This window comes from Colossoma macropomum, unplaced genomic scaffold, assembly GCF_904425465.1.
Source record: "Colossoma macropomum unplaced genomic scaffold, Colossoma_macropomum, whole genome shotgun sequence".
In the NCBI taxonomy this organism is placed as follows: Eukaryota; Metazoa; Chordata; class Actinopteri; order Characiformes; family Serrasalmidae; genus Colossoma; species Colossoma macropomum.
Genome location: NW_023494793.1, coordinates 20,081,784 through 20,108,709, shown reverse-complemented (window position 1 = coordinate 20,108,709; position 26,926 = coordinate 20,081,784). Strand labels below are relative to the sequence as shown.

Here is a 26,926-nt window from a genome sequence, read left to right as displayed (position 1 = left end):
TGTGTGTGTTTAAAAGAAAGAAAGTCAGAGAGATTACAGATGGCTCCGGAATCACAGTGAGCATGAAAGGTCAGTCAAGGTGTCAGACTGTCGTTATGGATACGCAAAGCGGTGACGTCATATTTCTGAAGAGACAAAATAAACATGCGGATACAAAACAACTTACCAGTCTATGTTTATGTGTGAGTGTGAGCATGAAGCCGTATGCGCGTGTGTGAGTGTGTGTGAGTGTGTGTCCTTGGCAGGAAGTTATTGAGAGACAAACCAGATGGTGGCTCTCTCTTCTATGAACTGTGTGAAGCATGTGAAAAATTCATGTCATAAAGGCTGATTTGTGTGTGTGTGTGTGTGTGTGTGTGTGTGTGTGTGTGTGTGTGTGTGTGTGTGTGTGTGCATTTTGCAGACGGACTGTGTTAACTACGTGAAGGTGTTGCATCACTTTAACCGCACTCACCTGTATGCGTGCGGGACAGGAGCCTTCCACCCCACCTGTGCTTACGTGGAGGTCGGACAGAAGATGGAGGTGAGCCTGAGAGACCCACGGCTGCACAGTCACAGCTGTGAGGAAGAGTCCAGTTTTCCACTGGCAGATTCTGTGTTATGCTGTCAAAAACAGTTTCTCTCTCTCTCTCTTTCTCTCTCTCTGTCTTTCTCTCTCTCGTTCTCTTTCTCTCTCTCCCTCTCTTTTGTTCTCTTTCTCTTTCCATCTGTCTCTCTTTTGTTGTTTCACTCTTTCTCTTTCAAATGTGGTATTTCTCCCTTCTCCCTCTCTCTCTTTCTTACTTTCTTTCTGTCTCTCTCTCTTTGTTTCATGTTCTCTTTCTTGCTCTCACTCTTTTAATCTCTCTCCATCTCTCTCATTCTCTTTCTCTGTCACTTGTATTTCTCTCTCTCTTTCTCTCTGTTTTGTTCTTTTTCTCTTTCCATCTGTCTCTTTGTTGTTGTCTCTCTCTCTTTCTCTCTCAATTTGGGTCTTTCCTCTCTTTCTCCCTCTCTCTCTTTTGTTCTTTCTGTCTGTATCTCTCTCTGTTTAATGTTCTCTTTCTCGCTCTCACTCTTTCAATCCCTCTCCATCTCTCTCTTTTGTTCTTTCTCTGTGTCTTTTGTGCTCTTTTTCTCTCTTTCTCTTTTGTTCTCTCTCATTCTATCTCTATTATTCTGTCTCTGTCTCTCTTTCTCTTTTGTGCTCTTTCTCTCTCTCTCTATCTCTTGTTCTCTTTATCTCTCTTTCTCTCTCTAGGATCATGTGTTTCGGATCGATCCATCTCTAGTAGAAGACGGTAAAGGGAAGAGTCCATATGACCCACGTCATGCAGCAGCCTCTGTCCTGATAGGTCAGTATGGCTTTCCTTTTCTCTTTGTTCCTTATACATACACACTGTCTTATGGTCAAAAATGATTGGGAATAAAACCTCTTTACTTGAACACTCAGTAACCATTTAAGACTGACACAAAAACATGGCTATTTCTGCCATTCTGTTGCATTTATTTGACATGTGAAGAATCTAGAAAAGCCAAAAATATTAATTTTATCAAAAATAATCTTTCTGAACAGGAAAATCAGTTGCGATGTATTGTTACTCTTTTTAAACAAAACAATAATAAGTGCTTACTGATCAAATTGCCTTCTGAATGAGCCTGCGCCCTCTCTCAGAAAAAAATATCAATGCATGCAATAATGAAGGGTGCCTCATGCATCTTTTATGCAGTGATAGGACACATAGTATGATGTAGAAAGCACTAATTCTATGCACTGTTACTTTTTACTGTAGCCAGCATGCACATGAATGATTTAAAGAAATTTAAGGGCCAATGCAAAAGGTTAAAGTTTAAGACTTTTCAAGACTGTTTACTGACAACAACTGAATAATTGAATTAAATTAAGTTAAACTAAATTAAAATAAATATTGCAATTGTGTTTTGATATTTTGTGATTAGATTTTTTCCAGATCACTTATCTGGAAAAATAGATGAAGTAGAAGGGAAAATGTTGGTACAGGTCACTAACAACCTGAGATATGCAGTTAAAAGTATTTATTTTTCAAATGAAATCTAAAATAAACAAACCACATCAGATATTACTGTAGTAATCAACACAGAATGTGCTCCCACATCTCCCTACACCTGATTCAGCTCATCAGATATTCATTAGATCACTGGATCAGAACAAGAGGGAGGGTGTGGAGGAGAGAGATAAGAGACATACAGAGGGAGAGAGAGAGAGAGAGAGAGAGAGAGAGGCAAGCACTGGGCTTGCCTTTCCACATAAGTGACTGTTACCTGTGTTGTCTCCTAGGTGATGAGCTGTATTCAGGCGTGGCCACTGACTTGATGGGGCGGGACTTCACAATTTTCCGCAGTCTGGGCCAGAGACCCTCCATACGAACTGAACAACACGACTCTCGCTGGCTCAACGGTGCGTGTTTGCATGGATAAGTTGAATTGTTGACAAGTTGAATAGTACTGTATGTCCACTAGGTGGTGCTCTGTGCAGCTGTTGATTAGTCAAAGACAGCACCTGATCCTAATAATGAAATACTGCAGTGACTGAAGCAGCAATATACATGCAGGAGGAGGGTCCAGAAAGCAGCTTTCCTTTCATTTACATCATGAAGCCGAACATACTCTGTTAGTCTGGAAACATCATAACAGATGCAAGAAGGTCCACCGCCATGTTTAAGTTATGTAAGACTGCACTAAAACACAACAAAGGGGCTGTTTACATCTGTTTGGGGAAGAAATACCAGGCATAAACACATCCAAGGCGTAGATTACAATAGCATTTTGATTGGATCACTCAAACCACATTCGGAGGTGGTCAGAGACAAATGTTGACCACATTCAACACAAGTGTAAATGGAATGTATCTTCAGTATCCCACATAGAATTATACAAGGCTTGATTTTCATGTAGTGGTGCCGACAAATCACCACAGCTTCAAGACAAAGCCTTCCCCTCCGCTGATGCAGATGACTGCTCATGCGAGAGACCATTGTCGGGACCAAGGGCTATCCCCTTCAACCCCAAGCCTCCAACATAATATTATGAATTAAAAAACAAATCTTTTAATTCCAGCTAAACACTTACTAATAACTGTTTTAAGTCTAAGTTCTCAAAAGATGTCTAAAAGGAAAGAGTCTTCAGATGCTGGGTTTGTGGAAGAGGGAAAAAGGCTTCTTTATTTCAGCATCAGGTGGCAACTGCACAAATACAGTGTTCGAAACAACAGTTTATATACCATTTATCTGGGGTAATTTGATATCCCCCCACCTTACTTCTCAAATTTTGATATTAGCTCATTCTCCAATAGGTGTATCTCTTTGTCCATCAATTTGGTCATCGCATGATGAGCTCACTCCTAAAAACTGGTTTCAACAGGTTTGTACCAGTCGGCTTTACTTTTCAAGGTCAACTTGCCCCTCTCTTCACTGGGTCAGTAGGTACACACAGGCCTCTCTGTGAACCCAGGGGCTTTCCAGTGTCTAGAATCTCCTTTGCAGACAGTCTAAGGCTGACCTTTTGTGAGAGAATTAATATTCTCTGTTAGCCAATGCTACCTATTTGGTTATTGGTTACAATATCTAATCTATTTGATTACTGATAAAGGCAATACTTATTCAAAATCTCCGTCACCATGTTTACAGTAAATGACTTCTTTTTTATTGACGAAGAAGTTAAACAACATCTATCAACATTAAATTACTTAACATGTTTTACCTGATTGTGATTTATTTAACCTTTTAATATCCCAGACTAGTATTACATACTAAGACTTATTACTCAGTAACTACAGGGACTCCAATGCAAACTGGTTGAGCTGGTCTTAAGTTACAGGAATGTGTAATAAAACCTTTTCTCTTCAGAGAACAAGCAAAAAATCTTAATTACGCCAAAACTTTTGCACAGGCTACATTTTATGCTTTTGTTTCAATATGTGAATTTCAGTGAATAAAGAGTAATTGTTCATTGAAATGAAGTGTGAGGATGTGTTAACTTATTTTTACTTAGAAAATCAACAAAACATGTCTTTTACCAGCGCGCCCAAACTTTTGCATATGACTGTATACGTTGGTGTGTTTTTTACACAAGAAAGCCTTCTCGTCTTCTCACAGTGAGGACGACTCATTTTAGTGAAAAGTGTAAATGAACTATCCAGATATGATAAGAACATGAAACATATGTCAAACAAGCTCAGAATACTTCTGCTTTGCATAAGCACCTCAAAATGAAGCTTCTAGTAGCCCCTAATAACAAGGTGGACCACAGGGGACACAGGCAGGGTAGCATCACTTCAGAAAAGCATCAGCGTCTTCTGAAAGTTTTGAAGTGGCAAATTTGGAACTGTTCAACTAAAGGAAAAGACGAGTAGTCGACTACTTTTTGAGTAGTTAGTAGACAAGTAAGAAAGAATAGCTGTGCAAGCCCTATTGTTATCTCTGTGTAGGTGTACTTATGTTAATGAGTTCCAGAGCTCCAAGAAGTGCTTGCAACTGAGGTCCTTAAGTGATTTAAGCTGCTGATACCGGAAGATGCTCCAACGTCCAGCTCAACATCTGTTACATGGATTTGTGTGTGTGTGTGTTCCAGAACCGAAGTTTGTTGGCGCTTTTGCAGTTCCAGAGAGCGAAAACCCTGATGACGATAAAGTTTTCTTCTTCTTCCGAGAAACGGCCGTCGAAGCTCAAGGCTTTGGCAAGGTCACCTACGCTCGGATTGGCCAGCTGTGCCGGGTAAGCAGCCAGCTCAGCAGCTTTACTCTGACTTCAGCGGAGCTAAGCACTGATTGGCTAATGAGAATCGATTCGGTCATGGTTGAGTTCTTAAGAAGACACAAGCAAAACAATAAAAGAGGTTGAATCAGCTCTGTGTGGCCTTGTTTGTAAGTCTAGCATGTATGTGTGTGTGCTGTAGAATGATATGGGAGGACAGAGAAGTTTGGTGAATAAGTGGACGACGTTTCTGAAGACTCGACTCGTCTGCTCTGTGCCGGGCAACGAAGGCAGCGAGACACATTTTGATGAGCTCAGTAAGAACACGCGCACACATACACACATACACACATACACACACACACACACACACACACACACACACACACACACACACATTTATAGTACTTCATTTGAAATAACAAACAATATGAAGTAATCATGACAAAATCCAAATGTTTAGTAAACAGGGGTAAACTACAGTGGTAATCTACTGGCCTGTGCTTCATAAGGGCTTTTACATATTTACAATTTATCCTTAATCTGACCCCCACATCATTTTTTTTTTCTGCAGCCATATTTTACATCTGATGAACTTGCTTCACTCACCACACACTGTAGCTGGTAACCAAACATTAAAATCAAACGGAAAAAACAACAACAAAAAAAGAAAGAACATTATAAAATAACTAACTTAGTTACTGTTCTAATTTAGATTGGTACTTAGTTTAATCTGCCTTTGTGGTTTCATTCACGATATAGCAGTAGATACCATGTAAATTCAGAAAGCAAAAGAAAAATCAAACAAACCCACTGAGAATGCAGAATTAACTTCTGTCTTTGGATATATATGAGTATACATGTAAACTATGAAGTTTTCATACTTTAAAAAAATATCAGACACTTTTTCCCCAATTTTTTTAAACTGAACAAACTAGTTGGAGAAGACCACCTGGCTAGTGGGCCCAAAGTAATTTGCATTTGAGGCTGTTTAAAGTAATTATGCAACTTAAATCTGATTGATTTTTAACATAGACTTTGCAAACACAACAACACACACGCATAAGCTCCTCTCAGACATACACTCACCCAAGAGAGTCCCTTGTGTCAGTTTAAGCTCTGACCACTTGAGGCCATATTTGCTTGACCTTTGACCCTAGTATCACCCTTTAGGGGACGTGTTCCTGCTGCAGACCCGAGATAGGAAGAATCCACTGGTCTACACTGTCTTCTCCACTTCCAGGTCAGAGGGTCAATACTCTGAACTTTATTTATTTATATATATACATATGCCCAAGGCATGTTATGAAATCGTACTTCATAAAGTTTTTGCTATTGGTCTCCTTTATAAAGTGTTTCTGCTAATCTTCCAGCAGTGTATTAAGAGCGTGTGTGTCTTTCTTTCTTGCAGTAGTGTATTCCGAGGCTCAGCCGTGTGTCTGTACACTATGAATGACATCCGCAGGGCGTTTCTGGGGCCGTTTGCCCATAAAGAAGGACCCAATTATCAGTGGGTGCCCTACCAGGGCAAAGTCCCTTACCCGCGACCAGGCATGGTGAGCTCCTCACTGTAACGAGAAATTACAGTTAGAGCATTGAGCACTGAACAGGAACATGGGGATTTAATGGTCCGCTGTAGATGCTTTATATAGATCCTCCTCCATGACCCTGACCCTCACCCTAACCCTAAATCTAACCCTAATCCTAGCCCTAACCCTGATCCTAATCCTAATCCTAACACTATCCTAATGTCATTGATAATGAACTGACTTTCACCAACTAGTTTCTGCAGTTTAAGCATTTGTAGATTAGCTATAAGGGACTATCCAAATAAAGTGTAGTCTTTCTTTTTACATGTTCATTTCCCTGTTATCTTTTTCACATTTGCCCACTTTCTGCTTCTTGCTTAGTGTCCAAGTAAGACGTTTGGCAGTTTTGAGTCCACTAAGGGCTTCCCAGACAACGTGATCCAGTTTGCACGTCATCATCCACTAATGTATAACCCAGTAATGCCGCTGGGGAGCCGCCCGCTGTTCCTGCGCACTGGAATTCCCTACAGCTTCACACAGATTGCAGTGGACCGCGTCAACGCAGCTGATGGTCACTATGACGTCATGTTCATCGGAACAGGTCAGAGAGCATCTGTCTGTGTTTTACTGTGCTCATCAAGTTTGATGACACCTAGTTTTTCAAACTATTTTGGGAAAGCTTGACATCAAACAGTCTTGAACACTAAAGTTTATGTTGCAGTCAGTTTATTCCCAAGAGGGAGACAGCTCAGCTAAAAAAGCTGTTTAAAACCTTAACATTTGAATTTACAGTGTAAGAGCAAGACATTTTCAAAATTTATGAGTCATGACAGAGTAAAACATATTAGTGCTACTGGAAAGCCCAATATTAATAATATTGATTAACTGTATGGCAGCGATAAACTGAACTAGTAAATCTGAATACCACTATATCAGTTGGGGTGTGGGATGCATCTCATTTCTGTCTCTTTGTATTTTGTTGTTTGCAAACCTCTGGGCTATAATGTTCATATCTTTTGGTAGATGTTGGCACAGTGCTGAAGGTGATCTCTGTGCCCAAGGGAGGCTGGAGCAACACAGAGCTGCTCCTGGAGGAGCTGCAGGTCTTCAAGGTGAGCCTTGGAGATATGCTGGAAAAATGTATCATGATAACATTCAATATTCAGTAGTATCATAATGATTATTATGTGCATTTTATAATGCTTATATCTAAAATGATTTCTCAAGACAACACACACAAAGTTTAATTAAGAAATATTTACTAGGTCTTTACACTCAATATTTAGAGCCTATAAAACATGCAGCCCCTAACAAAAAATTTAGCACCCAGCCGGACATGATTAGTAGGGGTAGATATTTCAAGATTGTTTAACTGCAACTGATAAAAATAATATTATTAATATAAATATGTTAACCACTGCAAAGACCTGTGCTTTTTGTAGGTTGGAGGTTTTTTGATTTCATAGCTATGCACTGTTAAACTTAACATTGCATTTTAGTGTGACGTGAATAGCTTCCCTTGATAATTGTTGGCTGCCTGGGTGCATGGTTTTCTAAATTAGTTACCCGTGCCTGTTGCCACAGAACTGTTCAGTGGGATAACATTATGACATAGCTATTAGCTTTTTGGTCGGTATTGTGCCACTCCATCCTGAGTTATTTCTAAATCAAAAACAGTTAAAATAAGTTAAGTTCACTCACGCAATTGCCAAATCAATGAAAGCAGTGCACAATTTTCAACTCTCAATCAATAAATGTGAAACTATCAATTTAACAACAATTACTAAATGTTAAACGGTGTTTCTAACTAGGAGAGAGGAGCTGTTAGCATTAGCTTAGCATGCTAACAGTTCTGTTCACCACAGAATGGGTTTGATTCTGGATAACAGAAGCTTTGCTGGTGCAAGTTTATATGATAATGACTCATTTTTGAGGGAGTCAAATCATGTGTTCTGTGGTCTCTGGATCTGTACCGTCTTAGCTAAGCTAAGTTGGCTCCTCTCTCCTTTTTAGCAGCACTCCGCTACAGATCCAAACACAATACGGGTTTGCTTCTGACTAAGTAGTGCTCTGCTGTTACAAGTGCAGATGATAGAAACTCATGTCTGAGTCAACTGACTGGGGTTGGGAGTGACAGAAAGCCAAAATCGAACCTCTTCAGTAGTGTTTTGAACTGTAGCCTGCTGGGCTAAGCTAATGTTAGAACCATTAAGCTCTTCAGTGGAAAAGAAGGCATTATAATTTTCTCTTGCTATATGTGCGCATGCAGCTTGATTTTGGGTGTGACACAAGCGATGCGGGCCGAATAGGATTGTGCCACGGGCCTGACTTTGCCTTCGGGCCTTGTGTTTGACACATGGGCTGCAGACCAACTATACTTCAAGGTCAGCATGTGTGTGAACACAGCTTCATGTTCTTCTCTCTCTCTTCAGGACTCTTCATCCATCATCAACATGCAGATCTCCTCCAAACGAGTAAGTTGCCTTCATCTCTTGATGCAGTTCTTTAATAACTTACAGCATGTCTGTAGCTTCAAGAGTCCTCTTCTGATGTCTTCCTTAACCTACGACCTTAAGCAGTGTGCTTGAAGAAAACGGACCAAAGAACATCATATTGCTAAAAACAGCAGTACAGCTGGAGACTGAAATTTGCCTGTACTTTTGTCAATTTTTGTAGATTGACTTGGCTTGTTTAAAGCAAGTGTGAGATGGCACTTAGTGAGGTATAAGCTTTTATTACTTGCTTTCTACATTGGAGAACCTCAGACACCAAACATGTCTGGGCTGAACAAACCAAACATGAGCCCTTGGTTTCATCTGAATTAAGGATAAGAATGAGTAGATTTGATTTTTTACCAAACTATTCCTTTAAATTGAAGTTCATAGAAGTTTATATGTCTTGCAAGATGAACCTCCTCTCTCCCCCTAGTCACTGCTCAGGGGCCGTAAAAAGGTATTGATAGAGGTTGGTGTTTGTATAGTGAGAGTAATGACACTGGGGTGATTTCTCATTTGAACAATAACATGATAACAGCAGCATCAGCAATTCCACCCCAAAAAAGCTACATGAAAATATTTCCCTAAATGAACACTGCAAGAAATTACATCGATTAAGATCTAAGATAAAAGAGGCAATCAAACCACAACAAGATTGGGAGCTTTCTAGATTTCCAGATTAGATTTCTAACTAATGAAAGTGTGCCCTTGAGTGTCCTTGTCCATTCCTCATTTTAGTAATTTAACAGATAAAGAAGCTCATTTGACTTTCTCTCTCTCTCTCTCTCTCTCTCTCTCTCTCTCTCTCTCTCTCTCTCTCTCTCTCTCTCTCTTTCTCCCTGCAGCAACAGCTCTATGTGGGTTCTGATACAGGGCTTGCTCAGGTGCCTCTGCATCGCTGCAGTATGTACGGTAAAGCATGTGCTGAGTGCTGCTTGGCCCGAGACCCCTACTGCGCCTGGGATGGACATGCATGCACGCGTTACCTGCCCAACACCAAACGGTGCGCTACAGCAGGACCATTGTGTAACTTTAAAATTGCACCAGCTTAATTCTTGATAAAACCATAATGATAATATGATTAATTGCTGCACAATTTTCATTTTTTGATAGTTTGCATTGAACGCTTGCATATACTTATTTATTTTATTATTATTAATCTTTATATTCATACCAATTGCTTTAGTTTGATCAATGTAATATCTACCTGATGCCTATAGATGGTAGTAGCTTTGAAAGGCCAGTGAATAAGATCTCCTTAGCTTGCTGTTTGCTGCACATTCACCATGTCAGAAATAGGACCAGCTCCTGTGGTGTTTAAAAAAAGTGCAGACGCACTTTGACTTTATTAGGAAACCAGAGACTGGAGTATAGTTTTTGCGATAGTATCTGTTAAGTTGAAAAAGTCAACATTAAATATTCAAGTTCTGTATTCATGTTACTGGTTCGTTCTTTGTTGTTCAGGGTATCAATAACATGTAATTAAATTTGCCCTTTTTTAAGTTTTGTTTTGAGCTTTAACCATCCAATTACAATATTTGTGATGAATTGTGATATAGTTAAATTGTGACACATGTATTGTACGTACCATATCAATTGGCAATATGCTGCTGTTGCTGTAATGTTTAAGATCATTTTCATCACTTCTGTGTGAAATATTAACTCATTGTGTGTGTATGTGTTACTGTAGGCGGTTCCGTCGCCAGGATGTAAGGAATGGTGATCCTAACACACTCTGCTCAGGAGGTGATTTTTTTCTTAATTATATTTGCATATCAGCTTTAAAGCCACAGGAAACCTACATCCATGATTTATGTCTAATCAGGTTAATCTTGCTATTGTGGGTGCACAGTGTACATGTACAAAGCATACAGTATGCTAAGCTTTCTAATGTTCAATTAAAGACCAATGTATTTCACCAAAATTCTCCACTATTGATATAAAGTGAGTGGTCCTAATTCTGAGTAAAGCTTGTGTAAATACAAACCCCACCGGTCACAAGGCTGATGTGGCTTGTCCCACTCACACAGCATTAACACAGCTTTGTTACCCCACTGTTTCTCTGTGTTTGAGTTTGTGAAACTTTGCGAGTGAAAGCCAACCACCTACCAAAACCTAACCTATTACACATTACTGAGCTATCAAGCTGTCGTCCATTTGTTTGTATGTCCATATGTCCAACCAGCCATGCCAGCCTACCTGGATGCACAGCAGTAAAGTGAATAAAAATCTTGCCTTCTTTAAGAGTCACCATGTGAATCTAGATCATATTATTAGCCTTGGACACAGAATGTTAGTCTACAACACCATTTGTATATGTACACCACATTTCACTCATTATCCTCCACTATTGTTTAGTGTTTTCTTTGCTTCCGTGGTGTAGCAGGCTGGCAGTCCAGGACAGAGGGATGTCAATCATGCGTGCTTCTTAGAATATTAGGGACAGGCAGTTCTCAGATAGGTCTGATCAGCATTTTTTTAGGCAGGTTTGTTAGATGTGTAATGTGGGGGTCTTTATTGGGAACATCCAGATAACAAGCAGGTAAATAAACATTACAGGGATCCATGAAGAAAAAAACAAAAACTCTGTAACACAGAAAACTAAGAACAAACAGACTGTGAAAACCTGAGAACACTAATGCTAGATAAATACAAAGGAAACACAAGCAGGGAATCAGGAACACCATGAACAATGCTGGCTAGGGAACAAAGACACAAAGGGGTATCTATACAAACACTCAAGACAAGAAACACGTGAGAACACTTTACAAGGGCAGGGCTAGAAATGAGAAACAAGTGAGGGCTGAAGACAGGGCAGGACAAATGAGGAGCAAACCAAAAAAAATACCAAAATAACAACAAAAAGCACAAGGAAGAGTAAAACAGAGAAAGAGAAAGACAGGGCATAACAGCTGGGTGTATAATATAACACTCGATTTTAATATCATATGAACATCATAAATATGCTTGGATTTAAAAGAAGCGTCTAGGAAAGGCCTAGTCCTTGATGAACAAGGATGGGTCTAGGCTCACCACTGGATCATCTAAACTGCTTATCCTTCTGGGTTGTGGGGGGTGCTGGAGCTTATCCCAGCTGTCATTGGGCAGAAGGCAGGATACACCCTGGACAAGTCGCCAGTTGGAATGAGCATGTATTTACCAAAAAAAAGTAGTTCATAAGGTAAAACATGAAATATTGTGTATTGTACCATTTTTAATTGAATACAGATCAAACAGAATTTTCTGATCACTGCTTACTGTTTTCATTAGCATTTCACGTACTGTCCCAATATCTTTGGAATTAAGTTGGTAACATTTCACACTGTGTTTGTTTGGGCTCTAATGTATTTGTGTATTTATTCAGTGTCTCACAATTGATTAGACTGGTGTAACCTCCCTCTTAATGAAGATGTACTATTACACTTACTGTAAGGGATGTACTATAAGGTGCAGTGGCTACTATGCTGCCTAAGTGTTTATATTTACAGAGTTGCTCCGGACATTATACTATTTTTGTCTACGTACCGTCAGACTACAAGAACTTTAATATAAAAAAACATGCAAAGTAATTTATGAATAAATATTACTAGAGAATAATTCATTACTATGAATGTTCATAGGATCCACAATGGGAAAAGGGGCTAACAATACTCCATGATGTGTTTTGCAGATCACCAGAAACAGCGTGTTTTGGAGAAGAAGCTGTATGCAGTGGAGGGCAGCAGCTCCTTCCTGGAGTGCATTCCCAAATCACTGCAGGCTCAGGTCACCTGGACCTACCAGAGACACCCCAACAACCAACGAGAGGAGGTAAAAGAGACAGACACAGGAGTGGAAAGAGGGATGAGGGAGATAAGAAGACAAAGAGAGGAAGAAAGACAGAGAGGTTGAGAGAGGTAGTGAAGGTGAATACAGAGGAAAATAGAGAATAAGTGAGAGAAAAAAGAAAGAAAGAATAAAGAATAAAATACAAGTGCAATAATGTGAGTGAAAGAGGGAAATGGAAAGTGAAATACTGGAAAGAGGCAAGACAGGGTTGATAAGAAATGATAAATCTGTTGCTTTCTTTTTAATTAATGATCTTCTATCTCTCAATACTTATCAGTCTGGCTGCTCCAACCCAGAAGTGATGCTAGTTTCAATGCGTGTGTGTGTGTGAGAGTGTGTGCGTATGTGTGTGTGTGCGTATGTGTGTGTGTGCGTATGTGTGTGTGTGTGTGTGTGTGTGTGTCTATGTGTATGCCTTTGTTTTCCTAAAAATTACCCCCAATGTAAAGGGGTATCTAATATTTCCGAAGTATGTTAAAAATGAAAAAAATGACAAAAATTGCTACTTATTGTATTAATGTTATTTGTATTTATTCTGGCATATGTGTTTTTCCAAATAAATGAACACAAACTGTCCAGTTGAATAGCTTTTTTAAATCTGCCTAACACTTTTGCACAGCGCTGTATATATGAAATATATAGGACATATGTATAACCCAATATCCTGACAGTGTTTAAAAACAAACCTGTCTGTGCCTCTGTTTGCATTTGCAGGTGCGTCTGGACGACCGCGTACTTCAGATGGACCGTGGCTTGCTGCTGCGGCGCGTGGTGCGTAGAGACGGGGGTGTGTACCAGTGCCATGCGATGGAGCACGGATTCACCCAAACTCTCTTGGGCATCACACTTGAGGTTGTGCCATCTACAGGCCCTGCCCCTCCTCACAGCCCTGTCCACAGCCAAGGACAGTCCTCCACCAATCAGAAGCTGTGGTACAGAGACTTCATGCAGCTGGTTGATCACCCCAACCTGAGCACGGTTGACCAGATCTGTGAGCAGGTGTGGTCACGTAAGCACGGCCAGTCATCCAAAGGCATTTCAGAGCCAGCTAACGAGGCACCACCTATTGACCCCCTTCAGTCAACGCACAAAAAGTGGAAGCATCTAAAGGAGGTGAGAAAGGGGCGGAACCGCAGAACACATGATGGAAGACCCGCCCCCCGAGCGCCTCGGAGCGCAGGAGAGTAACAAGGGATAAGGAGAGTGGGAGGAAGAGAGACTGAGAAAGAAAAAAAGAGAGAGATCACTGGAGTCGGACAAATCTGCACACATCTCATTTAGTGACTATTTATCATCTAACACAACTTTTCTATACATTATAACTCCATCGACAACTTTCTATCACTCCTATTGTCCAGTTTACCACACGTCATTGCCCCATTACTGCCCTTGTCCCTTCTTGCTTAACATTTCACTGCCCTATAGACCCTTCTGCCTGTCCCTACCAATGACTGTATACATCAGTGGATGGTTGGCAGTTGAAAAGTGAAGCCAGTATGTCTCTGACGCCCTCTTGTGGCTGTTTGCAGTATCATTTTTAACCCCATCTGCACCCTTGTCCACTAACGGAGCACAAGTTACATATACAGTCAGGTATTTCTTCCGCACAGAAGTTATCTGGTGATATTTAAAAGACATGGTTGACAAGGTAATTGGTTGACATTGGTATCAGCATTGGTAGACATGTATATAAAAAATATGAGGCAATGGCTCACAGTTCCCATTTCGATGCATCCCTACGGCTACTCGCTAGCAAAAATGGAAGTCAATAGCGCCATGCTGTCCACTCCATGTGTATGGTCGTTGGTCCTCTACACTCTATTATCCCCATTGCCCTCCCTGCTGCCTCATAAACTCTATCATGTGGTCATCCACTTTAACCATTCCTACTCAGAAGGACTGCTAGTATACCTAATCAGACATAAATGCACACAAACACGCACAGTGCACATGGACACACACAAACACACACAGAAATACATACACACCCAAATGGTACAAAAACAGCCACACTATGTAAACACTCCCTTTAAGCTGAACACAAACACACATACTAACTAATGCAATAATCATTTGCGTGGGCATCTTTACAAAGACAAAAACCCAGCTGAGAAACTACAGACGAGGATGATGTCATTACAAACAAACTGTCTCATTCTGGCTAAGATTCCAAATGGAGGAATATTCAAACCATGCACAACGAACTGTTACACACACACACATACACACACACACACACACAAACTGTCCTGCATTGTCTTGGTACACCACACACACACACACATACACACACACTCTCTCTTGTATATTTCTCTCATGTGTTTTTATATGTGTGTTAGTGCTTTGTGCTGTTTGTAGAGTTAGACTTTGCTATCCTCCATATTCTCTCAGTGTGACCCTGAACCACTATGTGTTAAACCACTCCATCTGTTCCACCCACTGCTCTCCACCACTAGCTTCCTGTCACCCCCCTGTTAAAGCTGCCCTGAGGTGTTTGGTATCCGCAGGTATCCGACCAGAAACAAAGGGAAATCAAAACTGTATTTGTAAAAAACTGTAAAGTTATATTTTCTAAGTTGTATTAACTCCACACACCCCGTCTCATCTCCAGGCTTTTTATTATATTGTTCTGTTTTAAAACATTAGGTTATGAAAAGATACAAATATGTACTTTTTCACCTGGAAAAACTTATTCAAGGTTCACAAATAGACCCTAAAACCACTGTTGTACCTTTGAGGTACATTTACATTGTTTGTACCTTGATGAATGAAAAATGTACCTGCACAGAACCTTTATTTCTTACAGTGTAGGTGTAGCAGCAGTATTCAAATACAATGTGAGTGCCTTTACCTGGCTCACGTTATTTATGTCTACTATGTAAAACTGCAACACAGATTAGCCAAAATCAAAATTATAAATTGGCCGATTGCTTATTTTGAGCAAAAATCTGTCGATTCCGATTTATGCCGATTTATATTCTGACTGCGCATTCCTGGTTAAACACTTTTGCAATAGTTTTTGCAATGCAAGACTGGTTGGCTTTGACACATAGCTGCTCACTAACAACCTGCTGGACAAAAACTTTAAGGGCAGCTTTTTCTTCCCACTTCACACAAATCACAAATTTCTGAGAGGTACTGACCATGGTGAGATTTCAGATTGAAGCCTTTGGGGATAGAAAATGGAAGCTGTTGCTTATATTTTAGTTTTGTCTTGCCTTTTGATGACATGTGTTGTGCAGAAAGAGGCAGTATCAGACATAGCATCAACACAGAGGGACAGTATGGGACAATGAAAGGATGTGGGTAAAGAATTTGAGTTATAATAGAAAAACAGAGATTTTACCCACAATTAATCTGCTGGTAAGACAAGATGATTGTGTGTGGTCCCATACGTTTGTGTCTAGGTGCGTGTGTGTGTGTGTGTGTGTGGGTGTGAGTGTGTGTATTTAGACCTGTGTGCATGTTTCTGGCTTTGAAATATCACTGCACCAACAGTCATGATAGTATGTGCTTTAATAAGTTCTAAATTAATTCAGTATTAATAATATATCAAGTAGTAGTAATAGCAATAATGAATTACAAAGTAAAATAAAGTCTGATATTACAGTGCTGTTAACATCTACCCACCAGCCTTTTCTGCTGATGGAGGATCACTGTAAGTGATTTCAGTTGCTTTTGGTGATGAATTATATCTCATCCCTCAGACCACACTGGCTTTAGTCAGTAGTGCCTGTTTCATATACAGTTAAGGGCCACGCTTAGGCAGAAATGTAATGTTATCTTATTTGGCAGCAGCCTCTGCGGTTACAAATATTTGATGCCAAATTCTGTTATTTCCCCTCGGAGTTTGAGGTTTTGGCAAGTGTGAGTGGGAACAGGGGACTGAGTCCAAAGCTGAGGGCCTGAAAGTGGAACTAATGGATTCTGGTATGGCCACTAGGGGGCACAGTAGCACTGGCTCGGTGTAGTGAGAGTAGCAGCTGGAAAATCAGTGATCTTACTGCAGGATTGGGCAACTGAGCACTGGAGTCCAGCACCATTTGGAATTTTCCCTGCTGAAACACTGGCCTAAACCTGGCAATAAAACTATGAATTGAATCAAGTGTGTTTAAGCTGGAAATTCACCAAATTGTGCAGAAATCTAGCCCTCCGGAACCAGAGTTCCCCACTCTGGCATGTCCCAAAGTCCACATTAGCAGTTTTTGTACACTTACGTAATGGATTTCTGAATTTAGAACATGTCCAAACATGCACAAAACTGCAAGTGTGGACTGCAAGTGTGGGAGAGGCCATTAGAGCAGAGTGCACTGGCCAAGGATGCCCCTTTGTGGCCACTATGGGTGTTGCCCTCTGACATTGTACAAGGGTCAGCGATAAGAGAATGACTTTGTAAGATAATCAAATCATTTTTTTTGGGTTGCTTTTGGAACCATGCATATAAGAGTGTCTTGGGTTGGAGATGGTGGATTGTCGTGTGCTATTTATAATGCTTTATGATGTAAAGAATGGCTATGCCAGTTTTTTGTTCCTTTGCATGATTAAAGACGTGTAGTTGAGCGTTTTGACAATGGAGAGGAAGCACAGTGTCATATTTGGTTTATCTGGTGTTCTTATGGCATATTTATGACTAAATAAGCTAATATGTAGTGGTGAATTGTGCTGACAAATTGACATTTGTAATATATCCATTGTGCTAGAGGAGAAAACTGGAGAAAAATATATGTTTGTATATTTTGAAGTTATTTGTTCATTCCCTTCCTTTTTAAACCCTATTTAAGGACTTAATCCAAAACATTTCTTGTAGGAAAATTATTTTGCCAGTACTTTGCCTTTTTTTTTACGATGCTTTCTGAAAGATCATCCAAATGACCAAACCCACTGATTTCTTTGCCTTGTGACACTTCTCAACTTCTGAGAGACAGAGTGAGAGAAAATGTGTGATTGTGTGTGCGTATGTGTGTGTGTGTGTGTGTGTGTGTGTGTGTGTGCGTGTGCGTGTATGTGTGTGTGTGGGTGCGTGTATGTGTGTGTATGGCACACGTTAACATGTCAGTAAGTGTGTTTTTGTGTGTCTACAGTTAGATGTTATAACTTCTGTAATCTATTGGGTAAAAGTGTGAGTTCATTTTATGGAGAGGTCAAACGTTGAAGGCCAAAGTTGACGTGGAACACTGTAGTACTTCCTGACTATTTCTATGTGGTTTGTTGCATCAGACTGTATTTGATTAACACAAAGAAATAAACAGTTACTGCAAAACACCTCTGCTGTACTGATTCATGTGTAGTCAAGTGAAGGATGCCTGGATCAGTGGTATGAAACCTGCCATTCTTGGTTTTGTTAACGACTCTCACTTTGCTGGCTTCTGGAGAGGCACAGGTGCAAAACACTTTAATTCCTGCAGCTGTGAGTACTCAGCTAGTTCACCTGGCAACCATACAGCTACACCAGTAGGGGGCAATATCGCTTTGGAAAAAAAAAGTTATGGCCGTTTCCATGGTTGCCAAGGCCGAACCACAGCTGCATCATGTTCCCTCTCTCTCTCTCTCTCTCTGCTGTACTACACCTAACCTAGTCACACAAGCCTAACTCTGCTGTTGTCAGAAATTCTGGTTCATTTTGTTGCTTACCATGTCCAGGAACCACCAACTTTGACAGGAAGTGGCTGTTTGACTCATATAGGATGGCAACCACAGACTGTTGTTTCGGCATGACATATAGGTGTAAATGATTCCCAAAAATGGGACTACAACAAAACCAGGAAACCACCACTTACAGTAAACAATTGTCATAGTTCAAAGACACAATGATATCTTATTTAAGCACGTCTAAATGCTTCCAAGAAAGCTGATGAATAAGATGCGATGCCGTGAGCTTAACAAAAGTGATTATATCTCACTCTGAAAGGCTAAATGTATCTGTTCCAAAAGGCACTAAGCCCTGTGGTCTTCCTCCAATTTCATACTAAGGTGACATCAGAAACGTGCAGATGGAGAGAGCCAATGACTTTGCAAGTGCTAGGTTTAAATATGTGCATTTGTGACTGAATCGTGTGAGGTACAGGTGCTGCATGTGCCATACCCGGCAACATTATGCTATCAGCTGTGCAGAGTTAACTTGCTTATCTACAGCAGCTCAAATCAGATTACAAGTGTAATACAGCTCAATGACAAGTTAATGTAACAAATGTTAGTCAGAGAGCTGTAAACAGACCATTCCTCGCCTATGTGCTAAAAAGTTTGACCTATTTTTGATGATGTGATATAGTTCACTTTTTTACAGTGGTGTTGAACCAGGAGTCATAATGTCTACAACACAAATAAAGCCATTTTAGGTTCTCTCTCTCTCTTACCAGTGAACCTACACAAGCCTTCTAAGTTTATGTAGTGTTTATAATGGTAAAATACTGGTAAATCTACAACAATACATCTTCTTTGAGGACTATTTCACTATTTCACAGCACCTTGCATGTACCTCTCCACCATGAATGGATTTTAAAAATACATTATAGCCCAAAATCTTGTTTAAAACTATCGTAAAACAATGTCTCAGAAATCAGGCAACATATTCTTAATTTCATGTAATAATGTTTTGTAAGGGAGCTTGTAGAGGCTTCAAACCAGGGGTGCACACCTCCGGTCCTGGAGAGCCAGTATCTGGCACAGCTATGTGGTTCCCCTGCTCAAGCACACCCACTAAACCTGGAAAATAACAGATGAGTGTAATCAGGTGTGCCAGAGTTGTGCACCCCTGCACTAAAAGCTTCAGACGTCTGGTTCCTATCACCACCACTGTGAACAATTCTGACTCTGTAAGTTTCTCTACAATGGAACATTTCACATCAAACCACAAAAGACTTTGTTTACATCTTAATGTCAATTTACAAATGCAGGCCTGGTTTCTGAGTTTAAAGGGGAATTCGACTGATTTTTCAAAATTGAGAAAAATCAGTGGTATTCCCTTTTAACCTCAGAAATCAGAGCTGCATTTATAGAATGATGTCCATACACACATTCACACAAACATACTTATGTGCCACGTAAATTTATGAATATTATATACAATTGCAGCATGCACTCACACCTTCAACGCTGACCACTCATTTCCTGAGACTGTTTCATTGCACACACAAATACCAGACCAGGTGGGTAATAAGTAGAGAGAGAGAGAGAGCGAGAGAGAGAGGGTGAGAGAGAGAGAGAGAGAGACACATCTGGTTTCTACCCCATTAGAGCCATAGCAGAGTGTGTTTCTGTTTTTCTAAAGTGACAGAATCACTCAGCAGTTCTCCACCAGCTCATTCTATTCCCTGACGTTCTCACTGCTTTGCGTTCCTGTGTTTTTACACACTTCACCTGAGTTTAACATTTAAACGTGATTTCGAGACATCCTGTGATTCCATTTTCCACTTCCCCTTTCTTATAAATTGCAGGTAATTGCAGGTAATTTATGTGAGGGTGTTGCTGTGGCTAATTATACACTCAAACATAACTGCTGAAGTGCTTCCATTGCCAGATGATTGATTTATGAGCAAGCTGAGCATTAAGGTTGCACAATTTATCACCTCTAACAAATCACTAATTATTTTATTATGTGCTATGAACTTCTTGAGCAAATATTAAAATATGATCCAGATTGCAGATGATTCGATGAACCCAGACATTCACATGATCCAACAAATGTAAATAATGTTGGTTAGAAATAATGCAGGTCAATTTTTAACCACATCAAGAATTGATTTCTTTCTTTTTTGTAATATAATGAAGGCAAATCACAAGCTAAACTGACTGGTTTAGCTCATTGGCTACATTCCCAAGATCCTGTAAATAAGAGTCAGTTTCAGGAACTGCCAGTGGACCTAGTAGTTGCAAAGAATGATTAACAAGCCTCCGTACTGCCGAGCAGACTACTTTGCTCTGTCATTAAGATGCATAATTACAGTACAAGATGTAATGCAGGTGATATTATTCTAAACAGACTTTAATCCCTTAAAGGGAAACTTTGGTCAAAATGATAAATGTAACTACTGCTACATCTGTTGTAAACATGCCTACTTGCCTCCTATAGTCATGCCACAGTAGACTCTAGAGGAAGATTTTCCAGTTTGAAGACTAGGAAAACCCCATATGATGATGTCATTTGAAGGTAGTAGGAACTACACTGCACTGCAACTGCTTTGGGGTGCAGGCTGTTTAATTGTTTTTTTCCTCTTGCTCAATAATGCAAAAGGAAGCAAGCCAATAGCTAATATTTCTGCTACAAAGCTGAATATCATTAATTAATTAATGGCTACACTAGCAGTCAGTAGTGGGGGGGTTTCCAGTGGTCGTATGACATATTATATTGCATAATGCCTCCTGGATAGTTACAGAGCACTGATAGACAAAAACACAAACACAATATAAAATTGTGAATTCAATCAAATCGATAAGGCCAAGGGCTCCAGTGCTGTGCTAATGAGTACTGAATAACATGTCAAATAACATATTAAATGCTAGTTTAATGTCAGAATGTCCCTTTAAATATGCAGTGTAAGAGTTGGCAGCATCTAGGGGTGAGGTTGCAGATTGCAATACTCCTCCCTAACCCCTTCCCTTTCCAAGCGTGTAGTAGAACCAACGGTGGCCGTTAGGTTTTTTGCTATCACCTGTCCCGATTTTGTTTTGGTTCTTCATATTTTCAGTTCTTCTGCTTCAATGTAAAACCACAAAAGGCGCTCTCTTGAGCTAGAGTTTAGTTTGTTTCTGGGCTACTGTAGAAACATGACAGCACAACATGGCAGCCTCTGTTGGAAGAGAACCCGCTCCTTACGTAGATATGCAGGGCTCATTCTAAGCTAATGAGAGCACAATGATTCATAGTTACAGGTGATTGTACACTAATGAAAATACTTTTACTTTGTGTTAACCTTAGCAGACAAGCTGAGGTGTAATCATACTTTTATTGCCATCTTTAGTTAAGCTAAACCAAATCACATTCACAATATGTAGCAACACAATAATGTATTCTGTCCATATCATGCAGCAACATGTGTGTGATTTTATCTTCAATTCACCCAAAATCCAGTCGAACTATCCATCCCACTGTTTGTTACACAGGCAGGCTGACCCAGAGACAGCCGCAATGATTAATGGTCCTAATTAGGCCTAATTACCTCCTGCTCGCTAGACTCATTAACCTCTTTACCTCTACTTAGACATGTTGACATAAAGGAGTCAGGCTTTCTGTGCCAGCACACTTTCACTCATTCACCACTTTCATTTCTTCACCAGCCAAACACCTCAAAACACGCAGCCTCACTCATTCGCTTTGTCTGTCTTTCATTTTCGTGAACTCAGCCTCTCTCCTCTCTTCACACTTTCGTTTTGTACACTGCATGCTTTCTTTGCACCGTCACATGACTTTTTCAGTTCTCTCCTCACTCTTCCACTCCCTTGCTTCTCACTTTCGCCCTATATTACAAGCTCCCCCATCCTCTCTCTCTCTCTCTCTCTCTCTCTCTCTCTCTCTCTCTCTCTCTCTTTCTCTCTCTCTCTCTCTCATACACTGCCAGAAGGGCTGTTAATGAAAGGGGGTTTCAGAAAACAAATGGATGGTGATGATGGATGAGTAGAGGAAGAAATGTAAAGAAAAAGAGTCAGAGAGAGAGACAGAGAGAGAGAGAGAGAGAGAAAGAGAGAGAGAGTTTTGATAGTCAGCAAAGAGAAACAGAGCGGCAAATGAGAGAGGAGTTAAGCTTTAAATAACATCACCTCTGAGGATCAGCTGAGAAAGAGTAAAAAACAAAGTGTGAAAGATTTAGATTTGATCAAAGCTTCTCTTTTTGAAGTATTTTCCCCATGAACGCTCTGTCTCCTTGCACTCTAACCCTAATTCTATTATGCAGTGAGGGTGTGTGTGTTTTCATACATTTTCTGGAAAAAAAATGTCATACACATATAGGTGCTTACATATGCATGATATAAATTTGACATGTCTTTCTTAAATATAGGTACTTTTAGTCGATCAAAACTCTCGGAGACCATATGGATGTAGTTTCTCCGGAATATCCTGTTTTCTGTTTGTCTTCAATTGGGGGTGGGTTCTATTTGCATTAGTCACAAGCACACTTAACACCACAGTTACGCCAGCACTCTCAGTTGAATGAATTATCTCGGTAATTCAACATCTTACATTGATTCAAAGTTTGAACCCTGCCAGAAAATAAAAGTCTAAAGAAGCAATGAAAAGCCTGCCATGAGATTGTTTACACTGTCACATTAACAGTCACAGTGCAGTCAGAAACAAACAATTTTTGTAGCTTTTTGCCTCATTTTTTCCAAATCAGTCACACATCTTTATAATTATCAAGATAGTTTTGATGTTTACAGCCCATTTAACAAGCTGGAAAACCAGATGGAAAGATGTAGGTAGAGTGCATAGTTTTCTGTTTCCAGAGAGTAAAAACACAAACAATAGTAATCATTATAACAATAACGCATTTTACTGATGAGCTAAATACGAATATCGCTGGTTGAATAAAAAGTTTCAATAATATTACATTTTCACTCATTATTTAATCGGACATTTATTAGATTAAGGTCTGTTTTTGTTTCTGGGAACAAGAAAAAGGGACTACAGTACATTTGTAAAATTAAAATCAGATCTGCGTACAAAATACAACAATATTGTGACAACTTTATTAATAATGGTATTTTCATATGCTCTATAAATCTTGATACGAACTCTTCCAGAAGTCCCCCAACAATATGCCCCTTTGAAACCCCTGCCCCTGTCTGCCCTTATATATATATGTCTGTGTGTGTATATATACATATATGGCTGCTGTCAAAACAAAAACTCATATCTCCTAAATGGTACTTGTAATGTAAGTGAATGGAACCAGGCATCCTTCCAAATTATGTCATATATATATATATATATATATATATATATATATATAATTGTTAAATATAGGTACTTACATACATACTATTACTACTTATAGCCACTTACATATATAATACAATTGAATGGGCCATATATGACATGTATGATCATATATGATCAAACCGTGAGATTATATAAAAAGAAACTTGTGTATGTTGGGTACATGTGTGGGTGAATATTTTCTGTCTCAGGTGTTTCATCTACATTCCTATTCAAGCTCTGGGACTGAATGGCTAGTAGATTTTATGACCCAGCTGTGCTGTTACTCAGCCAGTCAGACAGTATTGGAGTGTGTGTATATAATGTCAGGTGAAGCTGGTTTGACCCTGAGGTTCTTTCCATGCTCTTGAGCAGAAAATGGCTCATTATTATGCGTCACTGTAAACAGTATTCCAGTGTCTGTGCTATTTCTGTCTGCTTCCTGTTTGGATGTGCACACAGGTTATTTACAGTGGGATCTCTTAGACGTTTACAGTGTGCTCTATTTGCTATCATATGTTTCCTCAAACACGTACAATCACTTCAGCAGCCTTTCCGCACACTCAGTGACCGTGTGCTGTTTATTCCATTATGGATCTGCTCACATGGACACACTCAAAAACAAGTGTAACTCAGCAGTGACTACAGTAAAGGTCACAGACTTCAGGACCATCAGGACTCACACTAACAGACTGAGGAACGGCTTCTTCCCTAGAGCTGTAGCCTCTGTTACACCCCTCCCCACACACACCCATAGCTACCGAAGACTGAAGGCAGCAAACAGACCAGCCTGTCTTAACCCCCACCCCCCCTAAGTTGCTGCTAATGCACTGAACTACCTGTGAAATACTGGTTAATTCATGTTTACATTGTTCTGTTTGCACTGTTTGCATATATATATATATATATATATATATATATATATATATATATATATGCAAACAGTGTGTGTGTGGGGGGGTGTTTTTTCTTCTGCTGGTTTCTCTGAGAGCTTCACTGTAAAACTACAAAGACAATAAAGTTTTATCCATCATATCTTATCTAAAGCTATAGACAAATGAAGAGATTAACAGCCTCTTTGATATTATGCTCTAAATACATTGAGTAAAGCCACATAAATAGTTGAAAGATTCTACCATGGTAGAATACTACTGAGTATTTTGAAGTTTATTTGCTAGAAAAAGTTCTACTTGTTACATTTCTGTCACAAACAATTAGTTACTAATTTGTTTCTCTGTTTAATTTCATTCTGTTACAGCATCTGTACTGTATTGGTCACACCTTTGATTTTTTATGATTTTATGTTAGAAAAAGTCTTGCCAAAAAGAGAAGAGTGTAGCTGAAGAACCTTGCATTCATGTGCTGATGTGGAGGCACTAAGAATTTTTACATGGAACTCAGCACTTAAGCAGTTTTGACCTGGTACTTCACTTCTACTTAAGTTCTAAGTTGTTTTTCTGGATAGTTACTTTTATGTGCGTCACTATTTCATCAAAATAACAATACTTTTGCTGGAGTATGGCTTAAGGCATGTCTTCCCATGTTTATTGTCATCAAAAAGTTGACCTTTCATCAGGAAATGATTGATAGATCTCCATTCTCTTAAGTGCATTTGGTCAGAAGAATGTATTAAGCAATGTAATTTGTTTATTTGTGTGTTAGCATTCCAGCTTTATTTTAATAGGAAGTGAATGTTTAATTGTTATTGTTCATGAATTGCTTTCATCAAATCTTCCAGAGCATTAGAAGTTCATTAGCTGAGAAAGATGATATTCCTGCTGTCACTTAGCTGTGGTATCAACCCTGGGCATATTTTACAAAACCAGCACCAAACAAACAGCATTTGGACTTGATTTTGGTTCTGTACAACTCAGTCTCAATCAGCTTTACCAAAACGAGTTTATGTTTTGCTGTGGTCTTTCTCTGGCAGCCATATAGACGCCTTGAAGAGCTTATGTACTGCATATATTCATTCCGAGAAATGGTTTCAAACCAACATATGACTGTAAACCTCTATCTGGAGTGATTTATGACACTTATATCCAGCATAGGCAAAGGCATAGGCCTATTCTCAGGGGAAAAGGGATTTTCAGATTCAATCACATATGCGCATTCACACATAGCCACACATGCAAAAGAGAAAAGGAGAAGGACAAACATCTGCAACATCAAACACCAAGCAATGTATAGGAAAGAAAGCAATGCATATGAAGGAAAATGACCACAGAATATGACGGATAGAGTTTTATTTGCTTGTCGTTAAAGAGAAATAATCACATCTGTACACTCCGCATGCAAGAGACGGTTTTAAATAAGACATAAATACATCAAATATTCCAACGCAAACTCTTCACATACTCGGTTCGTGTGTTATCTACAGAGAAAAAACTACAGTGCTGAAACAAGTCTCTTAAAGTCAGTCCAAATAACTAGAAAAACAACTTAAAGATGGAGATGTAAGTAGATATGCAGTATTAAGTCTGAGGAATATTCATGTTCTTAATCTGGTTGCCATATTCAGAGTCTTGAAAGTACTTTTTGAGCTCTTATGAAAGTTTTACAGCACATTTTTCATACTTCTCAGTACTGTTTCAATTAAAACCCAGTCATTTCCTATACATTTTAATTAAAGACATATTAAGCTGTAGTAGAATATTATATGACAACAATTTCATTCAATAAAAAAGCTCACAAATGCCTCTGTGCCACAGCAGTAGACCACAAAGAGGCCCAGGCGGATGTATATTTTATGTATAAGTTCTCTCTCTCTCTCTCTCTCTCTCTCTCTCTCAGGGAGATTAGATCAACAGAAATATTTGCAGAATAAACAAGGTATGTGTTTCCAGACTTTTCTGAGCATAAATGAATCAACACAAACTGAGTGAAGCTTCTACTAGCCTCAATGTAAAAAAGCAAACAACCGCGTTAAAGTTACATGGAGAAAGAAATCACTTTACAAGCTTCACAACAGGCCTCCTGCTTCATTTATCATTTTCCCTTTTAGTCCTGGTGAGTGAGAGATATGCAGAATGACAAAATATTTACCCACTTTGATATTGCTTTTCTATTTCCAGAGTAATCTGGAGATTCCAGAACATTCAGGAACATTGAAGAACATTCTATCCAGCATTGGTGACTCTTACAAAGGATGTTCAGGCATTTACTACCAATGGGATCGGCTGAGGAGTATTATATAAATATCTCCAATTGTTTTGGCATTCTGACCATATTTGTATAGTCTTAGCAAATATTATTTCACTGAATTCACTTTAACCAGCAAATAGATCATTTACTGCATCTTTGTTTCGTTGTGGAATGTAAAAAAGGTTTGTATTTTTATGAAGTTGTAGTTTAATGAGTTATCGTTATCTATAATACTAGTAATAAATATCAATAATTTATAATTGCAATAATGCACTCAAGACAGTACTGATCTAACCAGCCAGTATCTCACAG

General features: G+C 39.4%; 1 protein-coding gene across 2 annotated transcripts in view; it reads left to right on the top strand.

Moving 5' to 3' along the window:
- The window catches only part of sema3b (sema domain, immunoglobulin domain (Ig), short basic domain, secreted, (semaphorin) 3B), a 63,637-nt gene extending 49,849 nt beyond the window's left edge, over nt 1-13,788 (top strand). For both annotated transcript variants that reach the window (XM_036578768.1, XM_036578769.1), the window contains exons 5-18: nt 404-523; nt 1,241-1,334; nt 2,297-2,416; nt 4,588-4,730; nt 4,912-5,026; nt 5,883-5,952; nt 6,121-6,265; nt 6,620-6,839; nt 7,262-7,350; nt 8,671-8,712; nt 9,579-9,736; nt 10,424-10,479; nt 12,404-12,543; nt 13,276-13,788. In XM_036578768.1, coding sequence (XP_036434661.1) covers nt 404-523; nt 1,241-1,334; nt 2,297-2,416; nt 4,588-4,730; nt 4,912-5,026; nt 5,883-5,952; nt 6,121-6,265; nt 6,620-6,839; nt 7,262-7,350; nt 8,671-8,712; nt 9,579-9,736; nt 10,424-10,479; nt 12,404-12,543; nt 13,276-13,749 — 1,986 coding nt within the window. In that variant the 3' untranslated portion in view covers nt 13,750-13,788. The remainder of the gene's footprint in view (nt 1-403; nt 524-1,240; nt 1,335-2,296; nt 2,417-4,587; nt 4,731-4,911; nt 5,027-5,882; nt 5,953-6,120; nt 6,266-6,619; nt 6,840-7,261; nt 7,351-8,670; nt 8,713-9,578; nt 9,737-10,423; nt 10,480-12,403; nt 12,544-13,275) is intronic.
- Nucleotides 13,789-26,926: the final 13,138 nt, after the last annotated feature.